The sequence below is a fragment of the Salvia splendens genome, chromosome 5, assembly GCF_004379255.2.
Source record: "Salvia splendens isolate huo1 chromosome 5, SspV2, whole genome shotgun sequence".
Taxonomy (NCBI): Eukaryota; Viridiplantae; Streptophyta; class Magnoliopsida; order Lamiales; family Lamiaceae; genus Salvia; species Salvia splendens.
Genome location: NC_056036.1, coordinates 10,924,657 through 10,938,899, shown reverse-complemented (window position 1 = coordinate 10,938,899; position 14,243 = coordinate 10,924,657). Strand labels below are relative to the sequence as shown.

Genomic DNA, 14,243 nt, shown 5'->3' with positions numbered 1-14,243 from the left:
AAATCTTACAAAATTTTTTAATTTTACACAACTGAATTGATTCTAAAATGGACTAATATACGATTGTCAGTTATAATTTAGAAAAAAAACGTGCTAATATGGCAAAATATGATTTGTTTAATAATGATAAGTAGAAATTGATCTCGATTAAAAGAAGAGTTGATTTAGATTTGATAGATTTGAGAATTCTAAATATGGGTATTATTCGAAGTCACGTACCTGCCTTGAATGTGTCACGTGCGAACCATCATCAGTTGGATTAGTAGGATGAAAAATGGAAAAAAGAGGTTGATAAAGAAAAAATAATTGAAAGCAAATAATTTTTTATGACCTTGACAAATTTAGCACTTTTGCGTTTCTTTCCTGTATCTATCAATCTCGATTTCGATCCGTAACTATTACCTGTCGATCCAAAATCACTTTCTGCCATAGCTGTAATGCAATTTTACGCGCAAAATTAAGGTACCTTCAGGTTCCAATCTGTTATACTTTGATTTGCATTTTTTCGTTTTGGCTCCATTTCTGTTTTTTGCGTTGCCAGATTGGAATCTGGTCGGAAAGCGGTCGGTTCTTCCTGTAACGGACCGGAATTTCGGCCTCCACGGTAGGTTTTTACCTAATTCATTGTTTAATTTTGGATTTATCTATATGTGTAATTTGGGTTGTAAAGATTGTTTCTTGATTCATTTGCATGTGGATTTGCGATTTGTAGGTTTGAATTGGATTAGATTGTTGAGAGATCTTGGAAGGTTCACTCTATTGAGGATCTATGCATATACTTTCTTTATTTTTCTGTTAGAGATTTCTGATTAGGTGAAGTGATGGCAGCTCCTGGGGGATCTAGGCCAGGGAATTTCCCCCCGAATTATAACCCGAATTCCCTTTCTAATAATATGCAAAACCTACAAATTAATCAGCATAATCAGCAGCAACCGAACAATGCTGGTGCTATTGCCCCTAGACCTCCTCCGAATGCCACACCATTCGGCCAACGGGCTCCAGCTTTTGCTGGTAGTAGACCAGGCCCGCCTCCCCCTGGTGTGTTTCTGAGGGGCCTGGTACCGCCCAATGCTCCTGCTCAAACTACACTGCCTCCAAATATGGTTTCTTCTAGACCTGCTGGTCCACCACCTGGGTCTCAGCCGCCTCACTTTGCATCAAGACCACCACCACCTGGGGCAATGCCATCATCCATTGGTGGACCTGTTTCTCCCTCACCTCCTGCATTGGGGCCTCGTCCTGGATCATATCCATCTTCCCCTCTGACATCAGCTCCCTCCACTCCTTCCCAAGCAAGTGGTTCTGGTCCAGTTAGTAATGGACCGCCTACATTTGCACCGGGGATGACACAAAGTGGGCCACCGTTCCCTCCTGCTATAGGTAGTATGCCGAGGCCATTAGTTGGACCTCCACAACCACCAGCAATGTTATCATCTAGGCCTTCTTCTCAGCCAATGCAAATGCAATCTAGTTTTGGCGGTCCACCTACTGCTGTATCATCTGCCTCTGGGCAACCTGCACCGCCATTTTCAGGCCCACCACAGAATATGATGCCCCCTCTGGGTTCATCCCCATTTTCAGCACCAAATACAGGCATGCATCAATCTATAAATTCTCCTTATGGGATGCAGACATGGCCAGCACAGCCACAACAGGTTAATTTTATCATCTTTACCGTTCTCCTATCATGTATTGATTTTTTGTGCAATATTGATTACAATTCATTTGCTGCTAAAATACATTTTGAATAACCTATAAACCAAGGCGATATACACTAATGATGCTTTTGAGCTTTTGATATCAGTGCAAGAGTGTACTCTTTTTTGTATCCGAGACATAGCTTTTCTTGGCATTTTTAATAGGAAATGATTATTCAATTTCTGCCAAACTTCTATTGCTGTTATTGATAATTTCTAGGCATACAATCTAATAAGAGTTGTGCAGGAATGCATTGATCTTTATGATGATTTCAATCTGGAATGTTAAATTTTAAAAGTGAAAGGGACTTATAAATATGTGAGAGAGCTCAGAAGAAAGCTAAAGTAAACTACCTAGTATTGCAACTACCACAGTAACACTATGCATAGGAAGAGTACTTTGATTACTGACCTCCAACTTACATTTCATTAGCTATTTCTATGCAATCCATGAATTTATATTTTAAACTGACTGTATTTATTACTTGATAAGTGAATCGCATAGTAGAAATTACTTTTGTTTAACTGAAGCAGTATTTTATATACTAATACTCCCTTCGTCCCCTAATAATTTTCCACTTTGGTTCCAGCATGGGTTTTAAGAAATGTAAAGGAAAGTAGGTTGAAAAAGTTAGTGGAATATGAGTCTCATTTTTATATATTAGTTTCATAATAAAATGTTAGTGGAATGACTTAGTGGAATGTGGGGCCTATTGACCATTTACGGTAAAAAGTGAAAGTGGACAATTAATGGGGGACGGACGAAAATGTCAAAAGTGGATAATTAATGGGGACAGAGGGAGTAACATATACTCCCCCCGTCCGCCATTAGGAGTCCCATTTCTTGGCGGCATGGGTTTTAAGAAATGTTAAGAATAGTGGGTGAAAAAAAGTTAATGGAATAGGGGTCCCACTTGTATATATTAGTTTTAAATGAAATATGAGTGAAATGATTTAGTGGAAGGTGGGACCCTATTACCATTTATGGTAAAAGTGAACCGGGACTCCTATTTGCGGACGGAGGGAGTATCATGGAACTAGGACTTGGTGCAATATATGTTTGCTTTCTTTGAAGCATGTAATGTACAGATGAAAGTACCATAATCTAGTTTTACATTAAGGCTTTTGGTTGCAACCAAGGAATACCGAACCTTATATCTTGCAGTTAAGGTGGTTTAAACTTTACTACTTAATGGAATATGAGTCTTGTATAAACCGCATAGTCACTTGCTATCTATGTCTTTGCATTAAATTTTGGGGCCAGTTATTACTCGGAAGCTTGTTTGAAGAAACAAGAAAGGATTACTCTTGGTTCAGGCTCCCTCTTAAGTTTTGATATATATGCCAGGTTTGATGGTTAGAAGAATGTAACGTTTTTGGACTCGAACAGACGTTACAATTTAACTTGAACAGCCTTGCCACAACTGTAGAGTTAACTATAATGGCATAGTTGATTTCACATCTGAACAATCATTAAGGAGGATGTTTATATGAATGTGGAACCATTCTCGCTTCGACTATGGTCCTTTTGCTTTTGTTAGTGCTGCTTCATAATCCACTTCATTTTACACACTAAATCTAGTGCCAATGTCTAGGTGGCACCACCTCCTCCCGGGTCTATGCAGCAGCCTCCACGGATGTTTGGAATGCCACCAGGACTATCTCTTCCAAATCAATCTATGGCTATGAGCCATTCAGGCCAAGCTAAAATTGATCCCAACCAGATTCCCCGTCTTGCTCCAAGTGCTTCTGCAATTGTTCATGAGACCCGTCATGGCAATCAGGCAAACCCTCCCCCGGTAATAATTTTCTTTCTTTGGTTTAGTTTAAGTCTTATATATTTACCCAAAGTTGATATTCCCTGTCCAAACTATTACCCTAGTAAGATTATCTTTTATCACTTCATATGTGTAGAGACTTTATTTGTCCTCTTTTTACTCATTTGTCACTTCTTTGTGAAGCCTGCAACAAGTGACTATATAGTTAAAGACACTGGAAATTGCAGTCCACGCTACATGAGGTGTACTATCAATCAGGTTTAAGTATTTAATTGCATCATTGTTTTAGACTACATTTCTACCTTTTATGCATGAATTCCTCCTTAAGTTGAAAGTGCTAATAACAATGGGGTTTCCATTTGTTTCATTAGGTTCCTTTGACTGTGGACCTTCTATCTACATCTGGAATGCAGCTGTCTCTATTGGTCCAGCCTTTAGCTCTTCCACATCCATCTGAAGAGCCTATCCATGTAAGTGAAGCGGTCTGTGGCAGAAAAGTTTGAGTCTCTTTTGTCCGACATATTATTAAATGAAGAATTTGGTGTTACTCTAATCCTTGAGGAAAATTATGCATAATACTTTTCTCACGTAAAAGGAAATTCTGAAATTCTGTTATATGTTCCAACTATGTTTAAGTTCATCTGCAATACTAGCCATTTTTAGATTTGGGGGTTACATGACCTTTGTCAGGATAATTTTATTGGAACTGAGCAACTCTAAATTCTTATTTTATTACTGCTAGGTTGTAGATTTTGGGGAAAGTGGTCCTGTTCGATGTTCTCGTTGCAAAGGTTACATTAATCCTTTGGTGAAGTTTATTGACCAAGGAAGACGTTTCATTTGTAACCTGTGTGGTGAGAATTAGTCCTTTTCTTGTTCTTTTTTTTGTAGTTAGTGACTTGTCAATTATTTGTGGAGTTATATTATCACAATTCTGTAAATTCAACTCCATGGGGGTGTCCACTGTCTGTTCACACATAGCCAAAAAAATATGGAAATAACTGATTACAATTTGAGTTATCTTATTGTAAATTGAGCTTTTATAAAAACCTAAACCCTGACCTATTATTGCTTGGACCTAAGTTCTTCATTACACTGGTGGTGGAAGTATTTTCTGTGTTTATGGGCAGCTGTTTGTTTCATATCTTGAATATTTGCTCAACCTGAATGTTGGGTCACATGTATGCAGGATAACGATATATTATTGCCAAGTATTTATAGCGTTCACTGCTCTATTCCTTGCTTTCTGGCTTTTACTTTATCCTTTTTTCTTGGTTGTGGTGCAGGATTTATGGATGAAACTCCACGTGACTATCACTGCAACTTAGGTCCAGATGGCCGGCGTAGAGATGCTGACGAAAGGCCTGAACTATGCCGAGGAACAGTTGAATTTGTTGCTACTAAGGAGTACATGGTAAGTTCCACGTGTTTCCTCGATTTGGATCCAGCACGTATTGAATTGGGATGATATTATCTATTGGAAACATGTCTATGATTCTATAAATATTAAATAACCAATCATTATGCTATATGTTATTTAAAAAGCACACCTCTAAATCGAAAAATGAGTATGCATTTTGTAATTTGAGCTATCTAGGGCATCATTTCCTATCCAAGGACTAAGGTATGTAATTATATTGTATTATTTGATAGAAGAAAAATAAGTAGTTTTTCTGCAAAGGATTGTGAGCATTTTTCTTTTGTTTGTAGCCTGACTTTTCTTGAGACTGTGCCAACAGTCTGATTATTGTAACAAGTACAGACATACTCCATCCGTTCCATAGAAATAGGCCGAATATCCTTTTCAGTCCTTCCCATACAAATAGTCCATATCCATTTATGGAAACCTTTTTCTCCTTTTTTACTTTATCATATATGGGCCCCACCATCCATTACATTATTTCAACCACTTTTTCTCCTTCTCTCTTACTTTACCAATTATGCATTAAAACACGTGTCATCCCCAATTATCCTATTTTTATGGGATGGAGGGAGTATGTAAAATCAAGTGTTAAGATCTAATTAGTGTTTAATTAATATTCTATGCAGTCTCTAGAGTTTGAGCGCATACATACAAAGTTTTGTTGAATTACTTTCTACATTCATGTTTGTGGTGTAGGACAACAAAACTTCTATTGCATTTATTTATCTATGAAATATACAACTTTCTTAATTTTTTCATTTTGTCTCATGATTTTGCTTATGTTATTTTAGGTTCGTGACCCAATGCCTGCTGTATTTTTCTTCCTTATTGATGTATCTATGAACGCTACACAAACTGGTGCAACTGCAGCGGCTTGCAGTGCCATCAAACAAGTGATAGCCGATCTTCCAGTAAGTTTATGCCTGTACTTCTAATGTGATAACATTTTATATGTGGACCTTCCATCTGGTCAATGATGAATTAAAGCCTCTAAGGGGACGTTTACTTTGAGTTATGGGATGGATTGATTATTTGATGGATAAGTAGGTCAAGAAGCTCAAATTTAATCAATCCACCAAATTCCATCACAGTAAACAGTGCATTAGCTTGGAATTTTTTTATTCATCCATCCTATCACTCAAAATAAAGCCTCCTAGTGGTTTCTCTCTTAAAGGGGAAACTTGGAGGTGGGTGTATCAACAAACTCGGGAAAAATGAAATTTAATATTTAGTTTGGAGTTGTAATGATTTGTTTAATTTCCCAAGTAAGTTTTGGTAACACCTTTATCTTTAAACTATTTTTGGTCGTTAATAATTGTCATAATATTTTATGGACTTGTAAGAGCTGTGAAAGTAAAATACGATTGATTTAGCCACTTTATGGAGTTTTTTTGGGAATTTTTTTAAAAATGAGTTTTGTGAAGGTGGAGTATAATTTTGAACCAAGTTAAAGAGGACCACCTGCTAGGTTTTTGTTTATTATTAGAGCGAAATATCAATCTGGATTGACTATGTTTTCTGTGCAGAAGGGTCCTCGTACAATGGTGGGTATTGCTACATTCGATTCCACAATCCAGTTTTACAACCTGAAACGATCTTCACAGCAGGTTGGTAGAAAATTTTCATCTTTCTGGTGAATGAATTCATTTTATATGTTCCTTGAATGTTATTTACTCTTTACTTGTCAAACGTAGTGTCCAATTATTATGTTCTCCGTTAGTCATTTTTGTGTTGATCTTAAACTTGTACATTCCAGGAGCTACATGTGGTTGATCACAATGGCTTTAGACTTCACTCAGTGCAGTGGGTGCTTAGCTTTAATTACATTTTCTTCTTTCTTGTTTCAGCCACTGATGCTCATTGTTCCTGATGTTCAAGATGTCTATACTCCACTGGAAAGTGATGTCATTGTTCAATTTTCTGAGGTTGGTATCATTCTTTTTCTAGTTTATGTTCTTTCATACTAGTATGCAGCATGTAACCCCAAATTGTGAAAACATAAAGACACCCTATTTATGATTGGGTACAAACTAATGTTTTCTCCTATTTTTCAAACTTCCCAAGTGATGGAATTTCTTTTTGGTATCTGCAGTGCTGTGAGCATTTAGAAATGTTGCTTGACAACATTCCTACAATGTTCGAGAGCAATAGAATTGCTGATTCAGCTCTTGGCGCTGCTGTAAAGGTATGGGCACATATAGTTTTTTAAAGTTTGTACTTTTTTAACCTATGTTGTTTGCCGTTGTTTAGCTGTTTTCTAGAATTTACAGGTGGATGGAAGTGCTAAGTACATTATGTTCATTAATTATCACCTTGCATATGAAAACTTTTAATTGATCATGAGCAGAGCAGACTACCTGATACTTATATCTTATTGTTCTGTTTCTTACTTTAGGCTGCTTTTCTGGCAATGAAAAGCACCGGTGGCAAACTTTTAGTTTTCCAGTCAGGTAAGCTGCCAAATATAACTGTATTAGTCTTATGATTATGCAAACTCACCCCCTTAAACATCTGCCTGTCATACTAGTGTACTGAAATTTATGATGTTGCAGTTTTGCCATCGTGTGGCATCGGATCCCTTTCTGCTCGAGAGGCTGAAGGCAGAAGCAACATGTCGGCAGGAGAAAAGGTCTTAATGTTGCATAAATCTGCATTGTTAGGACTGATACTATGATAGTTTTCATAATGCCTTTCTTGCCTCCAATTCCCTTTTCGCAAGTCCGTATATAATTTTTTTTTGCAGCTCACACCATTAAGTCTTGCCCATCTAGGTGTAATATTAGTCTTTGGATCCTTCTCTTCTGTGCAGCAACTTGATCACCAGTTGGTACAGTGTTAAGCAGATATCATCATGATTTCCCTTATATCTCATACACCCGAATACAAATCAAGTGCAATAACTAGTTTTTAATCCTTTAATTGTGATTACTTAACTTTGGGATGGTGGCCAGTGTAGTTAGGGTCGAGGGTCGCACCGGATCGATGATGTGAAAATTCGGGTCGCGGGTCGGCGGGTCGACTCGGTCGAGAGACCCACTATTCTAGGCTAATTTTTTTGCCTTTTAATATTAAATCAAATAAATATATTACTCTAATGTTTACAATATATCAAATAAAGTTTCAATACATATAGCCTATAGGTAGATAAAGTGGTACAAGCTGCTTGTAGAGGCCGAATTAGAATTAAAATCTGCACACAAAATTCAAAAAGAAGATGAAAGTTAGAACAATACCTTGATTAAACAAAGGAAGGAATAGATGAAGGGTGGCTCTGTGTATTTGTTTAGGAATGAAGAGGATGAATTTAGGGTTTGAAAAGCTTGATGTGGTTCATGCATATATATAGATAATTGAGATTGAGAAACAAAGGAGAACGTAGAAAAAACGTGTGCTGAGATTTTTGAAAATCACAATAAAAGTGTGAGAGATCTGAGGAACAGAGGAGAAAAAATGTGTGCTGAGATTAGAGAAAATCAGAACAAAAGTGTGAAATATTTGAGAAAATCAGCAGACTTTTAGGTAAGTTTTACTTTTATACTTATGTTTATTTTAGTAAAAACAAATCAGCATTAAAAAGGAAAAGATTCAGAGAATAAAGGTTTAGGAATTACATGTATCTCGACCCAGGCGACCCTCTCGACCCAGGCGACCCCGTACCTCGATCAACCCACCCATGTTGGGGCGGTGACGGTCTCGACCCGGGCGACCCGAGCGACCCGAGCGCCATTTTGACAACACTGATGGTGGCCATCTATTTTCCACTTATCAACCATTGCAAAATGGTAATTGCAACCATTCTTTGGCCGACGAGTATAGTATATTAGTCAATGTTATCAAATAGCGGATATGGCGGCGCCAAGGCGCTATGGCATGGCGTTCAGTGGTGGAAACGCCATAGCACCATGTCGCTGCCATAGCACCGCCATATCCAACTTTTGACAACATTGCATGTGTACTGTATTTAGGAATTGGGCATTATGCAAGAAACATGGAGGTTAGAGTTGTATTTTATACTTTATTAATTGTTTAAAGTGTTTTAAATGTTATATTTTAATTGTTTTCTAATTTCTGAATTATATATAAATATATAAGTATTATTTTATTTATTTAATTATTGACCGCCATATCCGCCATACTAATACGCCATATCCCTATGGCGGTTTTTAGGCGAACCGCCATAAGCCGCCATACGAGATTGATAACATTGATATTAGTACTGGTGAAGTCATTATCAGGGTTAGGTCGTTCGGAGATTATTGTTAGAGCTAGTGTCTACTTTCTCTGTTGCTTGGACCCTCAGAGTTTCTTTCTACTTTAATAGGTGTTCCTTTTGACTGTTATTAATGAATTCTCTAATATTTGTATGCTCTTTCTACGGGCACAAATGCTCCTATACAGTGCAAGATTGGAAGTTAAGATAAATAATAAAACAACTAAATTAAATAAAATAACAACTAATCTCACTATTCCTTATGATGGACGATTCCCATGATAGTTCATGACCATAAGAGATAAAATTCCCTTACAGTTGCAATAATGCTTGATTTCAGGAGGCTCACAAATTGCTTCGGCCTTCTGGCAAGACTCTAAAAGCTATGGCAATGGAATTTGCAGAGTACCAGGTGACATTAAAATTTCTAGTGTTGAGAATCCATGATACTGACACTATCATGTTTTTGTTTTAGAATTGGAGCCAGCTTATTTCACCTCTCATTTTCATTCTTTCAGGTCTGTGTTGACTTGTTTATTACATCACAAATGTATGTGGATATTGCTTCTCTCTCTGTTATTCCAAGGACAACCGGAGGCCAGGTAATTGAATAATGTTAGAGTGGCCATGGAGTACTATGAGTGGCCACTATATGTTTGGCTATTGTATCACTTTCAAGTGATGGATTATCAGTCTTTTCGTTGTCTGATTGCGTTATTCATTAGGATGGCTATTGTCTTATTTTCAAAATCTGAATCTGTTTTTTACTTATATAGGTATACTACTATTATCCTTTCTCTGCCCGTTCTGATCCTGCTAAGCTGTACAATGATCTTCGGTGGAACATCACAAGGCCCCAAGGGTTTGAGGCAGTGATGCGTGTTAGATGTAGCCAGGTGAGATTGTAGAAGTGCAGTTTTTGAACTTTCGAATTATGTAACAATATTGTTTGGCAAACAACTCTTCAATTGAAGGCTAGGTTATATTTTTGTTGTTTCCTGAATAGGGTATTCAAGTTCAAGAATATTCCGGAAACTTCTGTAAGCGCATACCAACTGACGTTGATCTACCTGCGGTATCCCTCTGTCTATGTCTCTCTCTCTCACACACACAAGACAAAAAAACCTCCTCGGAAAATATTCTGAAGCATTTCCAACCTTTTGTGTCGAAGCTTCACAGAGTCTCACTTATTGTAATAATGCAATTGCTGAATAAGTGGTTCCTTCATTTAAATCCATGAAAGCGCACTGTTACATGTGGTGTTGCACCTAAATTGTTCTCAACTCTTCTATTGGTTAAAATTTATTATTACGAAACCAGGTTTTTTTATTGCTGCTGCTCATTTAGTTTCTTGGTCAGATTTTTTTAAGTTGTTTGATCTTCATTTTGCCAGATTGATTGTGACAAAACAATAATGGTCTCCCTGAATCATGATGATAAATTACAGGAAGGCTCTGAGTGCTCTTTTCAGGTACCACTTTATGTTCCTCTGGAACTCCATCTAACTAAATCATTTATCTCTCGTCTTATGAATTACAATTTCCATGCAAAAGTTTCTGTAGCTATCTCACTTCTCATTCTCTTATATTCAGTATTCATCCAATCACTTTGTATGATAATGTTGTCCAGTGTGCCCTTCTTTACACCACTGTACATGGACAAAGAAGAATCAGAGTTTCAACATTGTCCCTGCCTTGCACCAACATGCTTAGTAATCTATTCCGCTCTGCTGATCTAGACACCCAATTTGCGTGTATCACAAAACAAGGTACTTGGTGTCATAATTTTTCGGGAAATGCTATATTAATTATTAAGTTTGTTAGTGTATATATTGTATTATATGGAGGCATCAATACTATTGAGTCATTCACTTTAGCCTATGCTCTTTCTTCTTTCTCCTGCTCCTTCTACATATATTTTCAAATTTGTTCTCTGCATGCAGATATGTTGCATAGTATTACTGCTGACTCTTTTGCTCTGTTATGTTTCACATCACAGCTGCTATTGAGATTCCTTCAGCTCCTCTTGCACAAGTCAGGGATCAAGCTACTAATGTTTGCATCAACATATTATACTCGTACCGGAAGTTCTGTGCTACGGTGTCATCGTCCGGACAACTTATTCTGCCCGAGGCACTTAAAATGTTGCCTCTCTATACACTTGGTACATTCTAAGTTTCTTTTAACCATATGTTTTATTGCTAGTTTTATTGCTAGAGTCGTATCCCCAGTGCTCCTAGTATATTTGCAAACATCTCATGTAATTCAAACTCCCCAAGTTCCTTGTTACAGTATTTTTTTTCCCATTTAACGGTTGTTACTTAAACTATGTGGAAAGATGTTTAAATAAATATATGTTCTCTGTTCATATTTTGAGTGATGCAAGTATATGTACAAGGCTAAAACTATTCTCAGCATGTAAATCTAAGTAAAAAAGTCTAAACAAACTACCATATATATATATATATATATATATGCAGAACTCATTCCTAGTGCCATACCGTCGAACCAACACGGAGTTCATTTTAGGATCATTTTAGTTCATTCTTAAACGATCTTAAAATGAACTAAAACAAACTAAAAATGAAGGGTTTGACGTTTCGGCTATAGAAATTAGTTCGCCATTGATCATTGAGGAATGTGCTTGAACTTTACACAACATATATGTCCTGTCCTATGAGTGCTGCCTTGAAAGTGTTTTTGTGAATTATGCACATCCTAAGCATCTTATTTAAGTGGTTAAAGTCTTTTTCATGATAGTTTCATATTTGGTTTTAACTATTTGCTTTATGCCTTTTCCAGCTTTACTCAAATGCATTGGATTACGATCTGATGGAAGAATTGATGATAGGTCCATTTGGATTAATTATGTCTCACCATTACCTACTCCTTTGGTGATCCCATTGGTGTACCCTAGAATGATAGCACTTCACGACCTTAATGAGAAGGTACTGAGATTTTTTGACATACATACCTTTAGTTGTTTTATGTATTTCCTTCTCATACACATTTTGTCATACTGTTTTCTCAGGAATTAGATGATTCCATTATTCCCGTTCCAATTCCACTTTCCAGCGAGCATATTGCTATTGATGGAATATATCTTCTTGAGAATGGAGTTGATTGTTTGATTTATGTCGGTGAAGATGTTCAACCAAAGGTTTTGCAACAGATGTTTGGCATTTCATCAACTGAGGAGATTCCAAATCAGGTACTGCCATAAAGAAATCTGGGTTATACAGTATTTCGAGTTATGGAATTTCCATAGAAAATGTGATCAAGTCATATACTCCTACTACATAATTTCCATGCATTCATTTGTTTGAATAGCTTTTGTTTTGTACTATATCTTACACTTTTTTGGATTCATAATAGCTGTTTCCCTTTTCTCATACTTGTCACTTATTATTGCTTTTAATCACGGAGCTCACCATATCTGCTTAGTGACACTTACACATATTCAGCCCAGTGTCCGTACAGTAACTAGTTATGCATGATTCTTCTATTGGGCAAAAAGAGAGGGTACTTATGGCCTTTTTTTCTTCAGTTCATTTTGCAGCAATATGACAATCCCTTGTCAAAGAAGCTGAATGACATTGTAAATGAGATAAGGCGTCAACGATGTTCTTACCTACGGTACAAACAAGTTCTCGTTATTCGTTGTATGAGTTGATATTATATTTTGTTCTCTAATATTTTAAATAATTTTTCTCTTCTCTTTCTTGTTCTGCAGCTTGCGACTATGCAAAAGGGGGGATCCAACAGGTTAGTTTATCACAAATTCACCACAATTTGACTCTCTTTTACAACCTGAGCTCCTAGTCATTTAAGTTCCTTCAAAGACCTTAAAAATCCATGGGAATGAAAACGAATATGAAATTGTTGGAAAATTAGAGGAGTCAAGAAAGCATAATTTAAACAACAGCATATGATGTTGGGTTCTGTAGGAATGGCTAGAATGAATACCGGTGTTATTTTCTTTGCATAGTAAGGGCTCGTTTGGTTTGCTTGACTTGATATGACGAGTTAAGATATTGTGTAGATTTATAACTATATTTTAAGCTTTCAAGGATCTTATTTTTTTACAAAACTAGGATCTTCTCGTTGTTATTAGCATGATTTCTTATGTTAGAATAGTGTTGCTGCTGCACAGGACTGCCATTAATTATACATCTAAGGTTTAATTTTTCTATGCAGGGATGATGTTCTTCTCGTACCTGGTAGAAGACAAGATGGCTAATGGTTTCTCATATGTTGAGTATCTAATACACATTCACCGGCAGATTCAAAATAAAATGGCTTGATCAGCCACTGGAAATTTTTGACACATCTGAGAAAAACACGATGAGCTGAAGCTGACAGAATCTTGATGTTTGCTGCGGCTCTGGGATATCTCGAAGATACATCTTTCCCTTTCCAGTGAGGTTTGGAGGTTATAATTTTGCTTAGAACGTCGTCACTTTTTAGGTGTTTCTTGATATAGATCTAAAAGAAATAGAATAAAACTCAAAAGGAGTTGATTTCAGGTTTTGGATATATCCCCCTATCTATAATCTTTTGCTGCATTGTTTTTTAAGATGTAGAACTCATAATGTTGTATAATTATTTAGATTTAGTGATCGTTGTTGATCAAAATTTTCAGTCTTGTGATTTATTGCTTTGTATGCTGATTCCGGCAATGCAAATGGATACAAGTATTTGATTGGAGTATCATTAACCAAAATACCATAATAAATGGAATATAAACCCAATACACTTTTGCCGTGCTATTCTCGTTCGTCCCACAAGAATATGGACTTTCTAATTTTGAAAACTTTTTTATCTCTAATGAGCTGAGATTCATTCTCCACTAACAATACTTTAATTTCTTTTTCTCACTATTTCTCTCTTATTTTACCAATTTTGTATTAAAACTCATGCCGACCCAAAGATGATAATTTAAAATATTATAAATATTTTTAAATGAATTGGTTTGAGAGCCTGAATCAAACTCAAAGATTTAGAATTAAGATTAACGGTTTGTAGCTTGGGTTTGGGCCGACCTTACAGATTGTTAGGGTATTCAATTATGGTTCATTTGGATTAATCGAATAGCCTAACAATCCGTAGGGTCCGAGTCAAGCCCAAGCTGAGTTC

General features: G+C 36.6%; 1 protein-coding gene across 3 annotated transcripts; it reads left to right on the top strand.

Annotated features, from left to right (window-relative positions):
* Positions 1-301: 301 nt before the first annotated feature.
* On the top strand, positions 302-13,742 carry LOC121804603 (protein transport protein Sec24-like At4g32640). Of its 3 annotated transcripts, XM_042204210.1 has the most exons (27): positions 302-462; positions 542-604; positions 713-749; positions 829-1,655; positions 3,293-3,496; positions 3,659-3,733; positions 3,847-3,945; positions 4,218-4,329; positions 4,762-4,889; positions 5,690-5,809; positions 6,425-6,505; positions 6,746-6,823; positions 6,991-7,083; positions 7,294-7,348; positions 7,451-7,527; positions 9,449-9,520; positions 9,627-9,710; positions 9,885-10,004; positions 10,115-10,183; positions 10,502-10,579; positions 10,738-10,876; positions 11,107-11,271; positions 11,910-12,055; positions 12,139-12,318; positions 12,655-12,743; positions 12,841-12,872; positions 13,305-13,742. In XM_042204210.1, the coding sequence occupies exons 4-27, from the start codon at positions 894-896 to the stop codon at positions 13,409-13,411; spliced, it is 3,165 nt and encodes a 1,054-aa protein (XP_042060144.1). In that variant the 5' UTR covers positions 302-462; positions 542-604; positions 713-749; positions 829-893; the 3' UTR covers positions 13,412-13,742. The 3 variants fall into 3 exon arrangements, with proteins under 3 accessions (XP_042060144.1, XP_042060143.1, XP_042060142.1); XM_042204209.1 differs by having other exon boundaries at positions 713-1,655; positions 6,428-6,505; XM_042204208.1 differs by having other exon boundaries at positions 713-1,655.
* Positions 13,743-14,243: the final 501 nt, after the last annotated feature.

What these genes read in the sequence shown, in the direction of transcription:
- LOC121804603 (XM_042204208.1), top strand. Translation starts at nt 822, where the DNA reads ATGGCAGCTCCTGGGGGATCTAGGCCAGGGAATTTCCCCCCGAATTAT. An exon ending in GGCCAGCACAGCCACAACAG is followed by an intron (nt 1,656 to 3,292) that starts GTTAATTTTATC and finishes GCCAATGTCTAG; the next exon opens with GTGGCACCACCTCCTCCCGG. An exon ending in CAAAAGGGGGGATCCAACAG is followed by an intron (nt 12,873 to 13,304) that starts GTTAGTTTATCA and finishes TTTTCTATGCAG; the next exon opens with GGATGATGTTCTTCTCGTAC.